General features: G+C 49.2%; 1 protein-coding gene across 4 annotated transcripts in view; it reads left to right on the forward strand.

The window, feature by feature from the left end:
* The first annotated feature begins 1,090 nt into the window (after nt 1-1,090).
* The window catches only part of CD82 (CD82 molecule), a 41,431-nt gene continuing 19,317 nt past the window's right edge, over nt 1,091-23,204 (forward strand). The window contains exons 1-2 of one of the 4 annotated variants that reach the window (XM_061462100.1): nt 1,091-1,202; nt 21,521-21,602. In XM_061462100.1, the coding sequence (XP_061318084.1) occupies nt 21,540-21,602 (63 nt within the window). In that variant the 5' untranslated portion in view covers nt 1,091-1,202; nt 21,521-21,539. Of the gene's footprint in view, nt 1,203-7,323; nt 7,467-13,534; nt 13,663-18,887; nt 19,007-21,520; nt 21,603-23,204 lie in introns of those variants that run through there. The other 3 variants (XM_061462102.1, XM_061462101.1, XM_061462103.1) reach the window with 3 other exon arrangements.

Genomic DNA, 23,204 nt, shown 5'->3' on the forward strand with positions numbered 1-23,204 from the left:
AATCAGTGGGGCAAACAAGAGCTTAATCAGAGAATCATAGAACCATAGAATCAACTCAGTTGGAAAAGACCTTCAAGATCATCCAGTCCAACCGTTCCCCAGCACTGCCACCGCTAACCCAAAGCACTGAGGCCTCATCTCCACGGTGTGTGAACACTTGCAGGGACGGTGACTGCAGCCCTGCCCTGGGCAGCCTGTTCCAATGCCTGAGCACCCTCTGGGGCAGGAATTGTTCCTCAGCTCCATCTAAACCTGCCCTGGGGCAGCTTGAGGCCGTTTCCTCTTGTCCCATCCCTTGTTCCTTGGGAGCAGAGCCCAGCCCCTCCTGGCTCCATCCTCCTGTCAGGCAGGTGTAGGCAGCGATCAGGTCCCCCCTGAGCCTTCTCTTCTCCAGACTGAACCCCCAGGTCCCTCAGCCCTTCCCCATCACACTTGTGCTCCAGGCCCTGCACCAGCTCTGTTGCCCTTCCCTAGCCCCACTCCAGCACCTCAATGTCTCTCTTGTAGCGAGGGACCCCAAACTGAACCCGGGATTGGAGTACGATGGGGTTTGAACAGTGAACAACGAGGCAGCCGTGCTGCTGTTTACAGGGCTCACCGGGGCAGCAAAACTAACCATTGGAACAGTGTTGGAGTGGGGCATCAGGCTTGCGTTCATCTGGCAGAAAGCCATGGTGCACACCTCACAGGAGCAGCCTTAAATGTTAACATTGACCCCATGGCAAAGGGGTTGGAACCGGATGATCTTAAGGTCCTTTCCAACCCAAACCATTCTATGATTCTAAGTTGATGGGCTTCAGAGGCAAGAAGAGCTTCAGGTGAGGCAAACACAACAAATTCAAACGGCCCCAGAGCAATGCCGGCTGAACTGACCCGGGAGGGAAGCGATGCGGTGGGCAAGGTGAGGGGCCATGAGGAGCCCAGCGCTGACGGGGGGTGTAAACCGTGTCATTCGCTTTACGGAGCGGGTACGAAGGGGCCAGAGCGGCAAGCGGCAGACCCCGGCCACGGCTCGGCCGCGGGGGTGGCACCGCCGCTCCACACCCACCTCAGTGGGGGCCCGCGGCCCGCCCCAGGGCTGGCTTAGCGCAGCCGCCAGCTCCGCCCCGCGGGGTTGGGAGCAGAGCCGGGGCCACATCGGCGGAGGGAGGGAGGCAGCGGGAGGAGCGGGGAGCAGAGCTGTGGTGGAGCCCGCCGAGCAGGTAGGCGCTGCGGCTGCCCGCTCCCGGGGAACGGGGCGGCCTTGGCCTGGCCTCGCCTCCTTCTGCTGGGCTTCGCTTCGCTCCGCTCGGCACGGGGGGGCTCGGCGGTGCGGTGCAGTGCAGGGGGCTGCAGCCGGAGCCGGTCCCGGTCAGGGTCTGGGCTGCGGGGTCTTCCCAGGGGCTTATCCGCGGAGCGGGGAGGTTCTGCCGCGGTTGGGGCAGCCGATCTGTGGGAGACCCCCGGCTCCTCTCCTCTCCTTTCCCCTTCGTTCCGTTCCCCTTTCCTCTCCCCCCCGGGGGGTGGCTGTTGCCAGGGTCGCGGGCAGCCTCTCTGGAGCCGTGTCCCCATTGCTCACACGTGTGTCCGTTCAGACTGAAGCTGGTGGGTGAGTTTTGACTCTCTTGTGTAGCTGGTGTATGGCCTGAAAGGAGAGAAATAATCATTGCCAGGTGCAGCACACCTGGGGCAGGATGAGCCCCGCAGGCAGGGTGCCGCATCGCTGTAAAGGGGTTTCGGCAGGCTGAGTGTGCTTCAGACCGGGCAGTGCTGCTGCCTTCATCAGGACTCTGCCTTCATTGGTGCTAAGATGTTTATTAGATGCTTCTCTAGCAGTCTTACCCTTGTTGCAGCTACAGAAAGCTGGTACTTGCCCATCCTGCTCTGTACCCCAGCTTTTTTTCTCCCTCCCTTTTAAGATGCCGGGGAAGAGAAGAGTTCAGATTAGTGTTCCCATTTCGACAGCTGGGTAAGTGCTGGCTGTGGATTGCCCTGCAGTGTGGCTGCTGAATCTGTTGATACAGGGATAACGGCTTGTTACAACCCAGGCATGCTGTTTCTGCCCAGAGCATAACAGCTCTGCTGTGTATGCTTTAATGTGCAATTGAGCACTCACTATGAAAAAGAGGGGGAAGGAAAAGAGCAACCATCCTGGAATCTAAATGTTGGCTTCAATAAACTGTGAAGCTGGTTGAGGATGAAGTGTTCCTACGTCTTGGACCAGCTCTAGTGTTTCCATCTTCTGCATGGGATGAAGTTTGAGGCTAATTTACTGGCTGTGCAAGGGCGGGACAGGCTGTTCTGCTGCCGTGCTGGGGGAGCTGGTGGCTGGGGAGAAGAGCAGCTCTTGGAGAGGTTTGTGCTGCTGCTGGCAATAGAGGCTTGCAGGGATATAACCCATCCCCAGTGCTAGCGAAACCTCACCGGTGTGATTCTGTGCAAGCAAGGATGCACAGCTGGAGAGTGTGGTCTCGGCATCTGACATCAGTGATACTTCTTCTCCACAGAAGATGGTTTTTAACTTTCTCAGGCACCTTGGCCTTGAGAAAAATCCTCTTCAAAGCCTGACGTGTGAGCCTGCTGTTGTGAAGCTTGCTCGCTGCATGATAACCAGTAAGTAGAAGCATGTGGTTAAGATCCTTTTGGTGAGCCACAAGATACAAAAGTAAAAACATTGCTCTGAAGGTCTAGTGAGAAGAGCAGTCTTGATGATGTGCTGACGTCAAGCATATGACACGCTGTAAAAATGATGCATTACTTGGATCTTACGAAATACTTCACAAGAACTAAGTGGGAAGAAAGTGTTAATGGGGGAGAAGGGCACTGTTGGTGCAGTCAATGACCTCTTCTGCAGTGTTGCTGCACGAGTAGTGGCAGTCCTGCCAGTGTCCCGTCACCAGGCCTCTTTGTGGTTGGTACAGTGGGGTGTTTTTAACATTCACACTTGTTTCTGGTCTTTCGGCTGCAGCAAGAACTCCCACACGCACAGTTGTGCTGCTTTTAAAAAGAAAGAGAAAGAATCCATTGCTCATACTGGGCTGCCACATGAGTAAAAAGGATCTCTGCCAACTGCTCTGTAAGCCAATGTGTGGATTTGGAGTAGTTTAGGGAAGTGAGTAGCTTCTCCTTGCTGCATGTCCCTTCATTTAACACTCCTTTCATAGAAGGGTCTTGCTTCCAGTATAGCTTTACTCAGTGGAGCCTCTCTGGGCTTGAAACCCTCTTGGCCTGGGTTTCTCCATCCTTGTTGAGGGCTCTGGGGATGGCTGGGACAACATCTGTATCCCTGTGCTGCAGGGCAGGGGTGGCTGGGTGAAGCCTTGCAGCGTTTGCTCAGCTTCTTACCTGCCTGTGACAGAAATAGAGCAAGGTGGAAGCTCAGTGCCTGGAGAAGGCTCTCCCCCCTGGGCAGTCTCTGTTCTGCTGCATGGAAGCTCCACCCTTAAGAGGATTTAGCAGCTTTAATGGTGCAGCTCATCTGGACTCTCTTCATTCCTGTTATTGTCTCTATTTTAGTTCTTAGGGGGGACAGGCAGGTGTAGCGTGACCTACAGCCGTAAGCTGGTGCAGGAGATGCTGTAACAAGGCCTTCCTACAGCTCCATGGAGGTTTCCTGCCCCCAAGACAATCTCTGCTTCAAACTCCATGAAGTGTGTGTGTGTATGATCATATGGAATTCCTTACCTGACTGTAGCTGAGGAAAGGTTTTATCCCACTCCTGTATCTCCATGTCTTTGTGTCACAGCTGTAAGGCAGCAGGGACTGCAGACGTTCATGCGGAGATATTTAAATCGGAGAGATGCAGGTGGGAGTTTTGCAGACCTCTGGTAACCACAGACCCTGAGGTGCTTTCCCCAAACCATGGCTGTGGGTCCTGGTGCTCCCTGGCACTGTTACAGCAGGAAGCACACAGCAGAGGCAAAAAGACACTGCTGCAAAACCCTCAGGCAGTGATGACACAGGATCTGTTACAGGAAAGCCAGGGTGATGCTGGGAGGTGGACCATGCCCCATGCTATCTGAAGTGGTAATTGCTGCTTCACTTAAATGGTGTGGGTGGTGTGTCAGCCACTTTCTTCCTGGTTTCCTTTCTGTTTCTGCTTACTGGTGAATGGGAGGACTCAGGCCAAGGTTGAGTGGCTTGGAAAGCTGGAGGAGGGAGCGATGCTTCATCAAGGGATGACCGGAGCCTCAGTTCTTCACTTCTTCAGTTTCCTCTTTGGAAAAAACTTGTGTGCATCAAAACTAACTTCTTATTGCCAGGAACTCTGGCCCTCAACCAGAGTGCTTTAACTTCACCTCTCTAAAATAGGAGCATGACATCTGCATCCCCTTCTTTTCCTTCATTGCCTTCATTTGTTTCTGAACATGGATCATGACATCCTGGGATCTGGGGTCCTTATGTACAGTAAAGGATGAGCTGGGGCCCATTAACCTTGTTGTCAGCTTTGGTGGCCTAAGAAATAAACTGTGCTCTTGTACTGATGATTCTGTGGGAAGAATGTGGGATTGGAGCTTTCCATGGACAAATGATTAATGACATGTGCATGAAGGTAGTGAGCTGCAGTGGTTACCTAACCCCTTCTGTCTCTTCCTGGCTCATCTGTATTCTTTTAAGGAATGAAATGGAGGAAAGCCTAAAAATCACAGGCTCTCTTGGCATGGCAAAAGGAATAATACAGGAGATGGAGCCGGTGCCAGCAGTTCCTTGATGGTTGGTCAGAGCCTGTTTGCTGAAAGCTCTCAGGTTCATCACGGATTGGAGACACTGAAGCAGTTAATGGCCGACTTGAACCTAGACAGGATAATAAGTGAAGCACAAGGAGCTGCACACTGGAGAGTGCTTAAATCACTGCTTGCTTGCTCTGACAGATTCAGAGCGAGCCGATTTTCTGGAAGAAAGATGAGGTGTTACTGTGGGCAGCTCTGAAAGGGACCGCCTGGTAGGTGACAGCAGAAAAAGGGAATAAAACAGGAGCCTGTTGGGATGAAGACAGGGAGCAGACACTGCCAGCTCAGTGCCCAAGCCTGTGTCCTCTTGAACACAGTAGGGCAAGGGAGGCTGAGTGGTTCGGAGCTCATTCAATATACAGAGGAGAAAGGGAAGGAGACTGGGCTGAAGGCAGGCTTTCTCCTGCGGGAAAAGGCACATACACGGGCTGTCTGGCTGACTGCTCTAGTTCTTTTATCTCCTTGATGGAGCTTTAGAACTGGGACAACACCGTTAAAAGCAAGTTAAATCAAAGCGTGGTGTGTGTGCTTAATTTCCAAGGCTTGCTGCTGAGGCAGGAGCTCAGGAGCCGGGAGCATCTGTCTCTCCTGTGCCACCAGGGGCCCTGCCCTGCACATAGGCAGGAGACTGGTGCATAAGGATGCTTCTGGGCTGCAGCTTTAGTTTCTCTGCAGCACAGTGTGAGCAAATAGGTGCGTCGCAAAAACGCTTTACCTTTTACTGCAAAATTGCTGCTGGGCTGTAAGCACATCACTGATCTCTGCCAGTATGATGATAATCCCAGGCCATGTGTGCTTGGGAGATGCTGATCTGGGGCAAGTTATCCACGTTAAGATATCCAGTAGCCTGGAGATTTGAAATTATGTAATGGAGAGTTCCCCTTGTAGGCATCACTAATTCTGCTTCAGGGAGATCTCTTGTATGCCAGCAATGGAAGGGATGAGCCGTTGGAGCTGCAACTGTGGACCTTGAGCCAAGCTCCAGCCATTACTGGAGTCAGGGACTTGGTCATTTCTGCTGCTGCTCCCATCCATGCCAGGTTGGGAAAGAGGAGGGAAAGGACCTAGTATACAGGGATTTGCATAGCAGGGCCCAAATTTGCTGTGAAGTAGCTTTACCTGTTGGGAACAAAGGAGACCATTTCCCTGAGCTGCCCTGGAGAAGCACTTACAGTCACTGGATGTGCCTTTGTCCTCTGCCAGCAGCTTCCTTTGGCCACTACCTCTGTGATCCATGAAGTTTGTGTGCCCTCACTGTTACGGGGTGGAGGGGCCACATGGAAGCTCTATGCCCTCATCTCCTGCTATCTGTCTGGTTTGAAAAGCAACCCATTCCAGAACCTTGCTTGTGCTTGGGCTGCCATGGCCCAGGTTCCAGTGAGGTTCCTCTAGGTGTTTTCTGCATCAGGATCATCACCTGTGCTGCATTGGTGCAGGCCTTCAGGAGCAGCACGTTGAGCATATGTGGAAGTGACATCCGACCACTTGGCTAGGACTGCAAGGGCTGCTGCCATCATCCCCTAATATGTGAATATGCAAAGCCTGGAGCTGGCATGTCCCCTGTGGTGGATGATTAGCAGTTTGGTTGGGAATCAGTTGTGGAGTCTTAACTAGAGGAGCTCCACTATTGCACGGAATGGCTCAGTGCTCTGGTTAGACCTTTCCAGGGAAGTTTCTCTGCCTTCCATGGTATTTCAGTTTCTAGGTACTCAAGTCTTAGATGGTAAAATATCAATGTTGGGAATGTCTTACTCCCTTTCTACTAGATTTTTGTTCCCATTTTCTCCTTGGTCCTGCAAATGGCTTCTTTAACTTGGAATATATGTGGACAGGAATTGAAGAGAGGTTCTGTATTCAGCAGTGTCAGGATCAAGTGATATTTTGGACTTTGCACCCCAGAGCTAATGTGCCTGCTTTTGAAAGGCACCATGTGGACTGCTCTGCTCCTCTCCTTTCTGCTTGTAATCAAATTGTAGAGTACTCTGCCATTTTTTCTGGTGTGATGGTAGAACACCACCTCTCGGTTATAATCATGCATTGGTTCTGGAGCTTGTTTCATGCTGGTGGTGTGGTGCAATCAGAGCATCTTGTGAAGCTGGTCATGCGTTTGTATGTGTGTCAGCCTGGACTGAAGCTGCTGGTGGTGAGTCAGTCTTGAGTGGCTTCGCTGGAACGTCCTCAACTTCCCAGTGTGCTTTACTGAGTAAACTCTGTCTCCTTTCCCCTCGCTCCCCCTCTTCTGTGTCTTGTGATCACAGAGCTGGGCTCCCTGGTCATACAGAAGTGTTGATCCAGAGTGCTGTGCTTGGCTTGGACTGAGGACCCTGCTGATTATCAAGGCTGTTTCCCCTCTGCTGTTGCCTCAAGTTTTGCATTGCCCAAGCCGAGATTGAGAACTGTTTTGCATCATCTGTATGCTTGAAGAAACTGGGGCTTAAAAGGCAGGCAGCAGTTCTATTTATGCTCATCTCTGAAGTCTCTCGGAGGGCGGGGGGAATGAAATCCACCCAGACAAAACCCAGCTGTCTGGATTGAATGTGCTTTCCCAACAGTCTAAGAAGCTGCTGGGCTCTTCTTTGCATTCAGGTCCCTTTCTAATGCAGGCTCGCAGACACTACACATGGAATAACTAAAGAGCCCTCTGAGTCGTGCAGTAAATCTGCCTGTTCCCAAAGGAAGCTCTTTTAATTAGAGAAGACTTCTGTTCCACAGCTGCTGTGCAGGACAGTGCTGGACCACGGCTGTGTATGAGATAAGGTAGAGGCACACAAGGGGTTGCTCCCAAAGGGTTTGTTGCCCTTCCCTTGGGACAGGAGTGGAAGGGGAGGCTGCAAGTATAACAGAGGTCCATAGAGGCTGGTGGTGAGGTAGGAAACCCCAAGCATCCTGCTTGCAAGCCCCGTCCCCTCTGTGGGACTTTCCATAGGAGATGGCTGCTCCCTTGCACCAAAGCTGATAACACCTTGCCTGAGAGCAGCTAAAATAGGGGTGGTTGTGTCTGCTCCGAGGGGGTGGGAGGTGATACCAGTGTCTGATGTGAGGGGAGTCAGAGTTTCCTCTCGTCCCTGCTCCCTGGGGGTGGTGGTGTGACTTGTGTCTTCCTGGAACAAACCCGAGGTGGCCAAAATGCTGCTGCTGAAACCAGGTGGGAATTCATGTCAAAAGCTGCATCAAACTGGCTGCAACCTCAGCAGAAAAGGCTATTTCAAGGGAGGGCTATTTTGAGGAACAGCAAGCTACTTTAATGGCCAAGACCTCAGAGGCTCCTTTGCTTTGATGCTGCAGTCCTACTGGTGGTCTCAGAGCCTGGGTGTCTGCATTCATTTCCAATCCATCATGCTACAGCTTCAGAGGCTGCTGTGGCGGTGGTAAAGCAGTAAGTTCCTGCTTTGCATAGCTTCAGGCAGATGGGAAACCTCTTCCTAGCCCAGCTGTCAGCTACAAGCAAGACCTACCAGCGTGTATACAAGTGGATGGCCATACACCCGGTGTTGTCCCATGGGAACCTAAACAGTTGCTCCTTGTTTGCCCAGAAGAGAAGCAGCTTTCTCCATGGGGTGTTTGCTGTCAGGAGGAACAGCCTGTGTGGCAGTGCGAGCTGAGCTACGTCAGCAGTTGTGTTACTGCAGTGCTGGCTGATGGCTACTCCTGTGCCCAGGGTCTCATGAGCCCTGCAGTGTGTAGCTGTCTACATGGCATCCATCCATCCATCAGGGAAGGAGCAGGCAATGGGGCTTTGCAGAGCTGGGTTTCAAGCTGCTGCACAAGGCGTGGGCACACATCCTTAGGGGCATAGGAACCCTTGTGTCTCAGCCATAACCTGTTGAGGTAAGATGCATGAGACCCCTTGCTGTAATTTGATGTCATTAGTAAATATGGCTTCATTAAAACTTGTAAAACTGATGTGATGTAGAAATGGTCTCTGGAGAGTGGGCTGTGAGGGAAAGAGCACAATGTGGTGGGACAGAGAAAGGAAAAAGAAGTGTCTGCAGCCCTATTAAGTAATCTTAGCTTGAACCATGATTTACTGATTAAAGGTGATACAGCCCTGCTCTGTTTCCTGTCTGAAATGGCAGCATTTATCTCTGCATTGAGGCCTATCTTTCTTTGCAAATAATTTTTTTTCCCGGCTAAAAGTTCTTTCTTGTTGAAACAGATACCTGTGAACTACTCCATTTCCATCTCATTCTTCTAACATTGCTCCATCAAACAGTCACCTGGAATATTTGTCCTCCAAGTTTAGAAAAGGAGACGCTTTCAAGAAGGTAGAAGAGGCCACCTAGGCTGTTTGGTCCGTGTTCAGCAGAACCCATCCTCCAGACCACTGCGTAAGTCTCTAGGCTCCAAGGAGACCTCTCCTGTTCCCAAAACAGACCCAGCTTTTCAGAGTCTTGCTGTCTATTTTAACTGCCAGATTCCTGGGGAATGGATCCCATATGTCTGTTCCTCTTGGCTTGAAGCAGCCCTGTCCATACCCTCTGCATGTGGTGTTTGGAAGGATGGATTGATTATTTTCCTCTTTTTTTTGGATGGTGGTTGGTGGAGGGTGGGGGGGGATCTTAACTGCAGATGGCAGGTCTATAAGTGACTAATGTTACCCCATTGCTTCAATTAAACCTACTGGGATTACCTGCACTGATAATGTGGCAAGTAGCAGTCTGCCTTGGCCTCCTCCTCTTCATAGCAAGGAAACCAGAAGGTTTGGAGCATCTCTTCCAGCTGGATAAGTGTTTTCTAGAGGGACCTTTTGTTTTCCAGCTTTGTCTACTGAGATTGTGAAGGGGAATGAAGCTGGGAATGAAGTGGCTTCACTACAGCTTCTGTAGCAGCTTGTGCTGTGTTATTCCTGCTCCTCACAGTGCTGCCCTTTACTGCTGTACAATGCAGCTTTATTTTCTTCCTCCTGTAGGAAGAGCCTGGAGTAAGGAGCCTGCTCAGCGAAGGTGTAAGGAAAAGGTGCTAGACAATGCTGTCATACATCTCTTAGACTGTATAGCAGCCGTGCCTGGGATTGACTATTCCAGAGGAAAACATGGAATTGCTTCTGAGTTGCATCCTCATGGTGTTCAGACCATGATTTGGCTGTTGTGGTCAGGTCCTGCCAGTCAGCAGCCTGGTCTAGTGGAAGGTGTCCCTGCCCATGGTGTTGGAATCAGATGAGCTTTAAAGTCCTTTCCAAACCAAACCAATATATGATTCTGTGCTATTGGAGGGGGAAAATGTGGTTGCAGGTGGGTGGTTTTTAGTAGAAATGAATGACTCAAAACATCTGTGCTCTGAACTCTTATACTTAAGGGCTTTTCTTCCCCTTCTGCCCTCTCTAAGTCATCATTTTGGAAAGAGAGGCTGCTTGAGAAAGAGTCCCTTTCTCTGAAGCTTTTTATAGCTCTGGCTTTCCCTTTTCATTCATGCCCACTGGTAGAGTCAAGTGGTAACTGTGGTGTGAAACTCAGGATGTTGTGAAATGCTCATCCTCAGACTGTGACAGTGCTCATCATGGCAGTGAGCAGACCAGGCTCCAGTGGGACCTGGGGTGGTCTGAAGGGCAGAGGTTGGGTCCGGCAGTAACCTTTTGTGGCTGTGGCACTGCTGGTGTGTGAATGGCTCCTTACCATGGGGTCCATTGGATTTGGAGACCCCTGGCTTAGCCATCCCCATCTACTTAGCAAAGCATTTGACACAGTCTCCCACAGCATCCTCACAGCTAAATTGAGGAAGTGTGGTCTGGGTGATCAGGTAGTGAGGTGGACTGTGAACTGGCTGAAGGAGAGAAGCCAGAGAGTTGTAGTCTATGGGGCTGAGTCTAGTTGGAGGCCTGTAACTAGTGGAGTGCCTCAAGGGTCAGTACTGGGGCCGGTATTATTTAATATATTCATCAACGATTTAGATGAGGGAATTGAGTGTACTATCAGCAAGTTTGCTGATGACACTAAGCTGGGAGGAGTGGCTGATACGCCAGAAGGCTGTGCTGCCATCCAGCGAGACCTGGACAGGCTGGAGAGTTGGGCAGGGAGTAACTTGATGAAATATAACAAGGGAAAGTGTAGAGTCCTGCATCTGGGCAGGAACAACCCCAGGTTCCAGTATAGGTTGGAGAATGACCTGCTAGAGAGCAGTGTAGGGGAGAGGGACCTGGGGGTCCTAGTGGACAACAGGATGCCCATGAGCCAACACTGTGCCCTTGTGGCCAAGAAGGCCAATGTCATCCTGGGGTGTATTAGAAGGGGGGTGGTTAGTAGGTCGAGAGAGGTCCTCCTTCCCCTCTACTCTGCCCTGGTGAGACCCCATCTGGAATATTGTGTCCAGTTCTGGGCCCCTCAGTTCAAGAAGGACAGGGAGCTGCTGGAGAGAGTCCAGCGCAGGGCAACGAAGATGATTAAGGGAGTGGAGCATCTCCCTTATGAGGAAAGACTGAGGGAGCTGGGTCTCTACAGTTTGGAGAAGAGGAGACTGAGGGGTGACCTTATTAGTGTATATAAATATATAAAGGGGGAGTGTCATGAGGATGGAGCCAGGCTCTACTCAGTGGCAAACAATGATAGGACAAGGGGTAATGGGTACAAACTGGAACACAAGAGGTTCCACTTAAACTTGAGAAGAAACTTCTTCTCAGTGAGGGTGACAGAACACTGGAACAGGCTGCCCAGGGAGGTTGTGGAGTCTCCTTCTCTGGAGACATTCAAAACCTGCCTGGACACATTCCTGTGTAACCTTATCTAGGTGTTCCTGCTCCGGCAGGGGGATTGGACTAGATGATCTTTTGAGGTCCCTTCCAATCTCTAGCATACTGTGATACTTGTAGCAAATGGGTTTGCTGAGTTGCTTTCCTTGTCTTTTGTGATGTTTGTGTATTGAGGGAGACTGTGAGATGCTTTGTGTGAGGATCTTGCAGGAATCCCGTACTTCTGACTCTGGGTACTGGCAGATTGTAGAGTGAAGGGCCCATGGTTATGGTAGGGCAGACCCTGTTGAAGAGATGTCCCTTCCAACCCTAACAATTCTGTGATTATTACAGTTGCTGATCTGTGGTCTTCTGCTCCAGAATCCCATGTAGCAGTGCCAGCATACTAGCAGGGGAACAGCAGCAGTTCAGTAGCCACAGGCATACAGACAGCTGGTAAATGGTGAGGGGGCTGCAATAGCAAATGCTGTATTTGGCAAAAACAAGATTCCTGGGAGCACAAATAGTAAAGGGGCTGCTTCTGTGAGCAGGCCAAAAGGTGCATTCCTTTATGGGCTGAGGCATTATTCTGTGCTAGAAGGACTGCTGTGACTTTCCAGTCATGCTGGGTCTGCAGTAGTCTTCCAGCTCTGCTTGATCTGTGGGGCTAAATGGTCGAAGCCTCTGCTTCTTGAGATCAGTGCCTTGTTATCAGCAAAGGAATCATGATTAAAGTAGACTAATGGCCTGTCTCTTCTCATTTGGGAAAGCAGACAATTCTACATCTTCCCAACCATTTGGAGTTACAAGACAGAGGTGTCTGCTTTGTGGTGTGAGTTGTGGGTTGTTTGGTTTGTTGGTTTTCCTATTGCTTTTCTTCCTTTCTGACACTTAAAATCCTGTCGATGGTCCCTAGGGGGAACAGGCCTTGGAGGGAATCCTGCTCCCAGAAGACACTTCCATTCTGCAGTGGGCTGGTGCTCAGCATCGTGGGACTCCAGTGCTCTGGTAGCACTTGGCTTGGTGTCTGCTTCCAGAGCCTTCTGGGAAGCATGAGGGAATGCTTGTCCTCCAATGCTCTTCTGGGTAAAGGGATCTCTAGCTCTTGGCTTCTTGCAGTCTGGCTTCAGCTTTGGAGTGAACTACCAGAGATCCTGTTATTGCTGGGAATGGTGGTGGATAAAGCCTAGTTAGGTTTGGCTTCTTTCCCTTGCTGTTTGCTGGTGCCTGTGCTCTGCTAGACCCCATCTACCTATCTCTGGAGAAGGGTGCTAATTTCTGGAAAGAATCAAAAAAGAATAGGAAACGTCATTTCCCAGTTCAGGCAGATGCTGTGACTTTCAGAAACACGTTTGGCATGGGCGTGATGAATCTGAACGCCCACTGGTTATGTGCTTAGCATCTGAGAAAATGAAATGAAAACCAGTTTGTTTTGAAAGGGAACGTTGCAGGTGAAATTCCTCGACCTTGATCTCTGGTATCTTCTGGGAGGAGGAGATGGAAAAGATAAAAGTCAGTTATACTACCTGGTTCCTGCCTCAGTCTGGCAAACTCTGGTGCTGTCTCATAAGATGGAAAACCCCCTTGTGTTAAGGCTTCCTGCCTGCCTGGATTGTGATAACCTTTGGGTGCTTTGGCAGTGGGGGAAGGATGCTGGCTCTTGGGAAGGTATCTCCAAGCCAAGTGGCATTGGGAGGGTTATTACACAACTCCTTGGGGGAGATTTGTTGACCTCCAAGGCATTGCTTGCATGAGAGGCTTGGGAGCCCATCCTGCGCATGTACTTGTACTGTGATTTCCAGACTGATGAGTCTGATAGCAGTGGCAAAGGCTTAGTAGCATCCTCTGCTCACTGCAGAGAAGCCTGTATGAGTGCAAGCAGGGTGCTGCTAGTCTGTGCTGGCCACCGTGCTGCAGTTTGAGGTGCAGGTCCTGCCTCATAGGCTTTGCTCCTCCATGGGGAGGTGCTGGGGACTGCCTTTGACACACAGGCGGGGAGGAATCCATCTCAGAGGTTATGTTTACAGCCCAGCAGCTCCAAGAGCAGAAAACAAAGCTGAACCAGTCTCATTTTTGGAGCCATTAAAGAGCCAGCGTAGTCAAGTGACAAGAGTTGCCCAACCAGTTTTGTGAAAACTATGCATTTTTACTGAGCTGGGTGCTCTTTTTAGGCAGTGTGGAGACTTCCTTCTGGTCCCTACCTGCACAAATAACATTCTCATAGTACGTGGTAATCCAAAAGACAAAAAGTCCACTAAGCTGTACTTTTGGCTCTTCTGTCTGCTGCTTCTGGTAAGTTGTGTTTTGTGGTTTTGTTTTTCTTTAGGGGGAGAGGAGACACAAATGGCTCTGGGATAGGTTGTGGGGTGCTTGTGTTTTTTTTTTTTCCTGGGTTTTCTGTTGGCAGAGCTGTATCTCTGGTCTTGCTGCATGGAAAGAATTGCTTAAAGGGGAGAAATACTGTCCTGCAATGCTGTCGTGCTGTGCAAGTATGAGTGTACAGACTGAAAGCAGCCAAGGACTTTCTCAGTTAGCCAGTGGTAAGGACTGAAGACCTACTTAAATGTTGGCTTCCAAACTGAAGTGTGAAGTCCAGATGTTCTTCTGATTGCAAATATAGAGATGGCAACAGGCCCTTCCAAAAGCCATGCTGCTCTTTGATGCTGAACAGTGAGTTGGTTTCTTTTCAACAGTAGGATAGTGGTTTATAAATACCTAATCACTTCCCCTCAAGCATCAGAAATATGCTTCTAAGGTGTATTTCCAATTGGACAAAATGTGGTTGCTGTGGTAAAACATGCTGAAACCCCTTTTCCGTTGTAGACAGTCCTATGGGTACTTTCTAATCTAGCATCTCACCAGATGACACTGTTGCTTTCAGGTTCTTCACACAACAGTATACTAAGAGCAGGAGTCAAATAGAAAAGCTTCATGTCTTACCAGGTGCACCAGGAATAAATCTACCCTTGCACTGTGAGTTGATGAGTTTTATCAGAAGCTTACCTAGTTCCTTGAGAAATCTTAGTCTTTCCTATGGTGTTTCTGCAGTACTTGCTGCCGAATGATGCCTTGCTGCAAGTCTGCTCCCCTTACTCTAAAGATAGCAAATGTGCATTCTTGAGCTTGCATCTTGTAGATGCTAACATTGGGGTGTCACTATAGCTGTACTCCATGGCACATCAAGGTTTGTTGACAAGTACTGTGTTGTGGTTTGCAAACTGATGTAGCTGTACTGCTATCTCTGCGCTTAGCACTCAAAACCATCTCCTTTAGCTTGAAGGCAATTGCGTCTATGTAAGATAAGAACCAGCTATCTCTAGAGTAGATGGAATAAGAGATAGCCTGTTCTGAGCACCTTCTTTTCTTTCCTGTTTCCAGGAAAATGCACAAATAAGTTTTTTACCTTGCCTTGACACTTCCCTTCAAAAAGAAACTGTACCTGAATCAGTGACATGCACACACACACACATATATACATGAATATATATAAGAAATCACTGCATCTGCAAGTGTTCCCTGTTTCAGAGGGTAACCCTAACCAGCAGCCTTATTATTTAGGATCCAGCTTCCCCCTCAATGCCTCCATTGTAACTTTTGAAGAGATGCTGATTGGAAAATCCCCACAACAAACATGATCTTGTTTGTCTTTTCAAGGTCATTACACCACTGGTATTATCTCAGTGGAGCTTTAACGGAAAGTTCAGTGAATTCAGACCTGAGTCTTTCATTAGCTCTGTGGTTATTTACTTACCAGAGACAAGATGTACTTCCCAGGTGTACTAAGAGTCCAATGCCTTTGAGTATTAATGTCAACAGGATGAACTCCTTAGGATAGTCTTTGTATGTTAATGTGGCTGTAACTTGTAGTCTCTGCCCTGAGAGCCGTGCTGTTAACAGGAGACTCAGTAACTTTCTGGTTGTTCATTAACTAGTACTGTTGTGGGAAGCTGTCCTGTCTCATCACTCTGATTGCCAAGTGCTTGTTCTTCATGTGCATGGATAGAGAAGTGTTCCCAGCAGCTGGGCTTTGTGGTGCAAGGGCTTAGAACCCAACAAAATATGATCTGTTTCCACCCCTGACATTAAAGATCATGTCTTTCTAGGCTGTCCCTACCCTGCAGGTGTATGGCTTGGAGCTGGAAGGAGAAGTAAGCATCAAGTGAGCAATTTCTGATCCCCAGCTGGCTTCTCTGAGTCTCTAAGCTCAGGTCAGCTATGGCTGATCTGGTTCTGGTTTTTGGATTGGGATAATACTGCAAAAAGTAACCTATTGTGGTAGGAAGAAAACTAACTCTATCCCAGCCAAAACCCGGACATAACTGCACTAACCTTCAGAATGGCCTTAACCTCGTGCAAATTAGTGTGCAGAACCCTAGTTCACAATTCTTTGTAGCTGTCCAGTTGGAAGTTTCCCCTTCAGCAAGAGGAATAGCGGAAATGAGCTGGTATGCAGCCATAGAGGGCATTCAAGGTGTTTGTGGGGGCAAAAGGAACTGGAAAAACACAGTTCTGGTGCTGGTTTGACCTCATCTTAGCTTGGTAATGCTAGTACAAGCACATACTGTAGGATCTGCCTTTGTTTTACATGCTCTGGCGTTAGAGCTTGAGGGCTGGTGGTAGGGAGCAACCAGCCAAAGTACATAGGAAGCAACCCGCAGCTTCTTTGTAACCCATTTCCTTTCCTTACGGAAGAGGGCCTGGGGAAGAGAGGACAGCATCTTCCAGGCTATGTAGATGCATTCAGATGTGAACCCTCTTTTACTTGGAGCACCAGGGCTGACCTTCAGAGCTCATTGCTCTTGTGCTCCCCTTGAGGGTTTGTGGGACCTTTGCGCTTGGCTGTGAATGTCCCAGGACGGTGATTTCCACACTGAGCTCCTGTGGTTTGTGCTGAGGCTGTTCCTGCTTGTCTGCTGCGCTTTCACCGCTCTTGTAAATGAGCCCCTTATTTGTGCTGTACAATAAGTTGGCAGCTGAGGTGCTTCAGCTGCCAGGACTCGTCAGGAAGAAACCTGCACCGCAAGAGCGAGGGTGGTACTGCGGAGGAAGGCTGAGCTCTTACCAGCAGAGCTGCATGGCACAGGCATGTACAGTGCTGGCCTGAGCCAAGAGTCATAAACTTCAGCAAGCACCAAGTATGCAGTGCTGGCTGGGTGAAGGAAGTGCAGGATCTAATCCATAAGATCCCAGACTGATTTGGGGTGGAAGGGACCTTAAAGCTCACCCAGTTCCAACCCCTGCCGTTTGCAGGGACACCTTCCACTAGAGCAGCTTGCTCCAAGCCCCTGTGTCCAACCTGGCCTTGAACACTGCCAGGGATGGGGCAGCCACAGCTTCTCTGGGCACCCTGTGCCAGTGCCTCAGCACCCTCACAGGGAAGAGCTTCTGCCTAATGTCTAATATAAATCTGCCTTCTTCCAGTTTAAAGCCATTCCCCTTGTCCCGTCCCTACAGGCCCTTGTCCCAGGCTCCTCTCCAGGTTTCCTGTAGCCCCTTTAGGCACTGGAGCTGCTCTAAGGTCTCCCTTTCAGGAGCCTTCTCTTCTCCAGGCTGCCCCAGCCCAGCTCTCTCAGCCTGGCTCCAGAGCAGAGCTGCTCCAGCCCTCGCAGCATCTCCGTGGCCTCCTCTGGACTCGCTCCATCAGCTCCACATCCCTCTTGTGTTGTTGCCCTAGAGCTGGATGCAGACTCCAAGAGAATGCAGTTCAAGAGAGCAGGATTGTGATTATCAATTAACTTACCCTCTCTGCCCCTTGACTGCTGTGGTTGTAACATCTCTGCATGAGTGTTCCTGTGCTGCTGGCTGGTGGGAGGCAGAGGTGTTTAGCTCTCCCCATACTGCCTGTCCTTCACTGCAGTCACCTTCTGCAGGAGGGTGGCTGTGACAAAATAAGCTAATCTCTGAGCTGTGATGGGACTCCTCTGCTGTCTCTAACAAAGCCAGCCTCTGTCTGCCTCTCCTCGGACACGTCCTGGATTTTGTGCTCCATATACCAGTGTTGCTGTCATCACTGTTGCTGGAAAGACATCAGGCCTGAGAGATGGAGGTGATGGAACGGGCAGGAAGCCATCCCCTGATGCTGGTTTAGCCTGTGTGGAGTTGTCCCATTTCTCCCCCCTAGGAAACGCTGGGGTCCTGGATCACTTGATGCCTTCTGGAGTTAGTTCTTCCTTCAAGTTCAGGTGTTGAAGGTGGTCTAAGAAAGACTAATAGTCAACTACATTGAAGCTGACCAGGCTGTGTTGGCCACCAAGTTTTTATGGCAGTGATGCCTCAAAGCAGCAATCTGATAGATAAGCATAAATAATCCTGCATATCTTTACAGGCTGGGAAATGAGAGGGTGGGAGAAACGCCCCTCTGCAAGCTGACAGTACAGTCTCTTATGAAATCCTCTGCAGAGTTGGCATCAATGTGGAGAATGACAGGGAAAACTTGGAGGCATATGGCAGGACTGTTGAAAAGAGTAGGTGCGGCTTCTTGGGAAGGAAAACTTGAGTGGCCAGAGCAGCTGGGGTGGAGAGGGAGAGGAGGAAACAAACAGTTGCAGACTTCATGTATGAAACCTTTATGTGCATTGCTGCAGGCTTAAAGTTGACCAGCTTCAAAAGGCAAATGGCGACTGCCAGACAGGCAGACAAGACTCTGTACTGAAGTCAGCCCTACACCGCCAATTGGCTGTGGATATGCCCTTCAGTGGTAACTCCAAGCTCATCTGCTTCCAAACCTGACCCATCTCAAATTTGGTTGAGCTGCTCCTTCTACTGTATGTTTTGTGACTGCTTGTGCAACATCAGAAGGAAGGGTTTTAGAATCATAGGGTGGTTTGGATTGGACGGGGCCTTAAAGCTCATCCAGTTCCAACCCCCTACCATGGGCAGGGACACCTTCCACTAGAGCAGGTTGCTCCAAGCCCTGTCCAGCCTGGCCTTGAACACTGCCAGGGATGGAGCATTTACCACTTCTTTGGGTAACCTGTTCCAGTGCCTCCCCACCCTCACAGTAAAGAACTTCTTCTTTATATCTAACCTGAACCTCCTTATGTCTAATCTGAAAAGGATTTTCATTAGCGTAGTGAACAAAAGTAAGTTTAATTTCTTAAGGATAGCAGAAGAATTGGAAGATCTCATATATTTTTTTATGTGGATATCTAAACGATCTCAAAAACTCAAAGCAAACCCCTAAAAACCTGGTTTTCTTTTGGCTTGAAACCTATACTTTGAATTACTTTATTGCTAAGAGCTATGAAAGAGTTATATCTCCTTGTGGCAAGAAAAGAACAGCGTGTAATGCTGTAACACACAGTTTGAGGTTGTTTTCTTTAATAAACATTTAAGATAGTCTGCCTTTAACAAATAGCTAGAAGAGCCCTGAAAGCAATCTGTCGCCTCAGGCAGGTCTTCTTCCACACCAGCTCTTCTCAACTTGTTTGATGACTTAATTATCTTAGATAACTCTTGTAAAGATCCTAACAGCTCTGCAAATCTCTGCTTTCCTAACTCATCAAAGTAGTGTGGACAGAGTTGGAAACAGGCAGCACATGGCTGTTTAGTGCTAGGAAGCAAATCAGCAGCTACTGGGAGTTGCATCTCCAGCTTGAAAATAAAGAGGATTACACCAGGGACCAGACTTCTTAAGGTAAGAAGTCCAGTGCCTTGTGCATGACTTAGTTTTTGGCTATGTTGAAGAGTAGGAAAATGCTTGTATCCCCCACAACAGACAGACATCATTGCCTGGGGACCTGGCTGCCTCAATGTTCTGGTTAGACTGCCAGGCTCCAGTTTGCGATGCTATTAAGAGGAGATGTGTTTATGGTGAAGCCAGTAAGCAAGCCAGCTGGATGGGGAAACTTCATTATCCTCTCCCAAGTGCAGTCTTTAGGTGTTGGTGCCTGCCAGGATTAACAGCCTGAGAGAACATTCCTCTTACAAAGGAAAGGAGGGAGCACAGGGTTTTAAGGAAGCAACATTAGTGCTCTCCTTAAATACTCGCCCCTCTTCTGAGATACCATTAAAGGGTATGGTAGTCTTTGGGTTACAGCTCTTCTGTGACAGCAGACTGGCACATTAACTGTAGCAGAACTGCTCTAAAATGAGCAAGGCTTGTTGAATAAACTTGCTGTCCCTAACCAAAGGAGAAAATCTGCTAACAGAGAGACTTCACTTGCTTATAGGTTGGTAATGATGCATCTGTCATACAGTGCATCTCTGCTGGAACAGAGCCAGCTCATAGCCAATGGCTGCATTGGAATGGGAATGCTGTAGTTTGATAATTGGTGCAAGTATGGACCAGAAACCATTACAGGAGCTTTCCCTGGCTAATATGAAGGACCTAGTTTTGAGTGCTGCTATATGGACTCAGACCTGAGGAGTTCACTGAATAGAAGTGACTGAGATGGTGCTAACCCAAGTGTGCAGTAAGAGCTCCCTAGATGCAATATATGTTGATATATCATGGGATTTTTAAGAGCTCAGCTGGCTAAGACTGTTTCTTGTGCTGCTTGCCCATCTCAGTAGCACCTTGTGGTGCAGCAATGGGCTTAGCACAGCTTCTAGCTATGGCATCCCTTGAAGCCAGAGCACTGTTTTCTTCAGCCGCAGAGTTCAAACTCACGCTCTCTTGTGGTAGTTGGGGGGTGACCATTGCTTTGTAGGAAGGCTAGAATGCCCACGGACCAGTTTAGCTCTAGAGTTAACCTAAATATTTAATAGGATTAAGCAAAAGCCTTTGATTGAAACAAAAGAGCATACTAGGCTCCAGTGACCCTCGGTGCACCCAGGCTGGCAGCAGGGAACCCTGCTGACGTTGCTCTCTGTTGGGACTGGCTCCTCCCAAGCCACACTGGTGACCCCAGCCTAGCATTGCTCTTCCTTTGGCTGATGCTTCTTAAATCAGCATGGTCTATTTTGAGCAAAGAACTTGTTAGAGCAAATTTTAAGGAACCTAAAACATCTTCATTGCCTCTGCAGGAAATCTCACTGAGCACAGGGCAGGAAGGAGAGGCAGGCAGGAAAGCTGACCTCTGAGATGTTCTCCCACCAGTCCTCATGTGTCACTTGGTTGTGCTGCTTCCCCAGGAGGAGGCTCACTGCACTAGCGAAGATGATCTGTGGGACTGTTTTCTAGCATCTGAGCTCTTTGCTGTCAGACAAGTGGGAATGGAAGTAGCTTGCAATAATAGAGATCCATTTATTCCCTGGGTCTTATAGCATGAAGACCTCATATCCATTCCTGATAAGCTGCCTAATTTGCAGTGTTGAAAGCAACCTTGTCATCTCTTCTCATGCTTTACATAGGCTTCAGCCATGGTAATCAAGCAGAGTTAACTTCTGATATAGTAAAATACCTTCTCTCTATGGTGAAGAACTGCACTGAAGTTGGTCTCTTGCCTTCATTGTGTTGTGTGCTAGCCACCCCATGGATGTGTAGTTTGTGTGGCCGGTACCAACAAACTAAAACCAGCATCCTGTCTTATCGGTGCTCCCACACTGCCTCCAACTTGTGGGGCTGGCTTTGGAAACTGAGACTTGTTGAAATCCTGCCTGTCTTGATCCTGCAGCAGAATTGGTTGTATGTAACTGTGGAGTTGACTCGCTGGTCCTCATGTGTTGTCAAAGCATCAGGTGCCAAGTTGCATTCGGGAAGCTTGACATAGTGCTGCCTTCCAATTTGACCCCTTGGCCTTGCTCTTTACTGTCCTTTCAGTTGCTTAGGAGTCATGAGGTGATGAGATTATTTGGGGAAGGGAGCTAGCCTTGTGAGTTCCTTCCTCAGATATGTGCATCCCCTTTCTCTGCTGGGAGTAGTAGTTAGAGGTGATGCTTTGGGTTGATACTATTAATGCAAAGTCTGTATAAATGGTGATGGAATTACCAGTGTTATTTGTGATTACATGTCTTCTGTAACTGCCTATAGTCCTCTGTCACTCTCCAGGAGGTATTGGCAGCAGTGGCTCTTTGTAGTGATGGTGATGTCCTGTTTTGCTGCTCTGAGAAGGCAACTGAGGTAGTCTATGGAGCACATGCATTCTGTGTATCTGCTCTGAGCTCTACCAGATGATCCAGAGCTCTGCACAGGGTAAGGGTGCTGCTCTGAAATTGCCTGGATGACCTGTCACTAACATAACTGGTTGTCTGTTTGCTTTCCCCTTAGGTCTTATAAGTGAAAGAAGATGGGGTCTGGCTGCCTGAAAGTCACCAAGTACTTCCTCTTCCTCTTCAATCTTCTCTTCCTTGTAAGTATCATGGGCATCTTCCTCCTTAGTCTCCTCCTCTTGTAAATATCATGGGCATCTTCCTCTCCAGTCTCCTCTTCCTTGTAAGTATCATGGGCATCTTCCTCTTCAATCTCCTCTTCCTCATAAGTATCATGGGCATCTGCAGAGTAGAAAGGAAGGCCTGTACTAAAGTAAGCTGGAAAGCTGTTTGTTTCTGGATGTTGGCCCAGTGTGTTCATTAAATAAAATGGTCAGTTTTGGAAGGAGGGAGGGAATCCCTGAAGCTGCAGGTCATCAGAGCTGCTGTGTGGCTCCCAGGTATGTTCTGCTGCCAGTACCCACTTGCTGTCTCCAATCCACATAGCTCCTTTCCTATGGAAGGGAGGAATGGGAAGGGAAAACAGGAGCTATGGGTCTGTTCTGGAAGGACAGTACTTGTAACTACTTTCTCTGCCACATCTGGAGCAGCAGCTGAGCTGCCCCTGAGCAGCAAAGTACAAAACCTGCCAAGTAATGGCAGTGACCTCCTAAATAGGCCAGGCAGGCTTCAAAGAACAACTCTAATTTTGTTTGAGTCCCAGCGGCTGGTTTTGGTTTTTAACAAGATGAATTAGTCCAAGTCCCCTGTTTGAAATAGAATTGGGAAATGGGGAACACTGGGGGAGGTTTGCCTGGGGAAATGAAGCAGCCCACTGGGTGCAGTTACTTTCAAGTGTAAGGCTTAGCAAAAGGTAAGCTCTTCTTTGGATCAGAGTGGGTCTGGGAGAGCCACACACCCCCTTGCATGCATCCTTTTGTGAAGCTTGGATATTGTGTGCCATGGGGATGCTGTTGGTGCTGCCCTCCTGCAGTGGCATGGTGTAGTGGGAAGCATAAGGTTTCAGCCTTCCACATGCTGGCAAGAAAAGGACCTGTCTGATGTTATTCTTTGTGGAGCATGTAAGGGGAAGGGTGGGCTGGGCAGGGAGGGAGGGAAATGGAGCACGGCAAGGTGAGTACTGCTTTCTGGTCTCTGTCCCTGCAGAGAGCTTTACTCTTGCTTCCTGCGTGGCTGCTCTGTGCTGCTGGCACATGGGTTTGAGCCTGAAGCACATCTGGATCTGGTTTCTCTTGGCTTGCCTTGCTGGCTCTTTCCTCTGCTTCTTGCTTCCATCCTAAGAGTAGTTAGCCTGGTCTAAGGGCTGAAAGTCAGGGGTGCTCAAAGCATCCATGGGGAAGGCTCTTGGTAGGAAAGGGAGAGGAGAAGTTTTACAAGTGCCACTAGATCTTTTGGAATATGATTTGGTTCACTTTAAGGGTAGGAAAAATCCAGCTGGGTCCAGACTTGTCTTCCTACTAGTGCAGGACTCCTCTGAATGCATTAACATCCAGGCTATCTCTTCTTTTGAAGAGGTGATACTTTTTAAGCAGCATATGATGCAACTTAAGGTGCAACTTAAATGCAGCTCTGCTTCTCAGGAGACACTGGTTAAGGCAGTGTTTGGGTTTTGCTGAAGCCCGGTGCCTAGGCACTGTCTAATCTTCCTTTATCCCTGAGCCTGGGTCCAGGCACTGAATCCCTCTCTGGGTCCTGGGGAGGCTTGAGCACTCCTGTCTGGATTGGAAGTGATGGGAAGCAGC

This window comes from Pezoporus flaviventris, unplaced genomic scaffold (genome assembly GCF_033815535.1).
Source record: "Pezoporus flaviventris isolate CSIRO_AGI_PZ_B2104156 unplaced genomic scaffold, CSIRO_AGI_Pfla_v1 ptg000035l, whole genome shotgun sequence".
Classification (NCBI taxonomy): domain Eukaryota; kingdom Metazoa; phylum Chordata; class Aves; order Psittaciformes; family Psittacidae; genus Pezoporus; species Pezoporus flaviventris.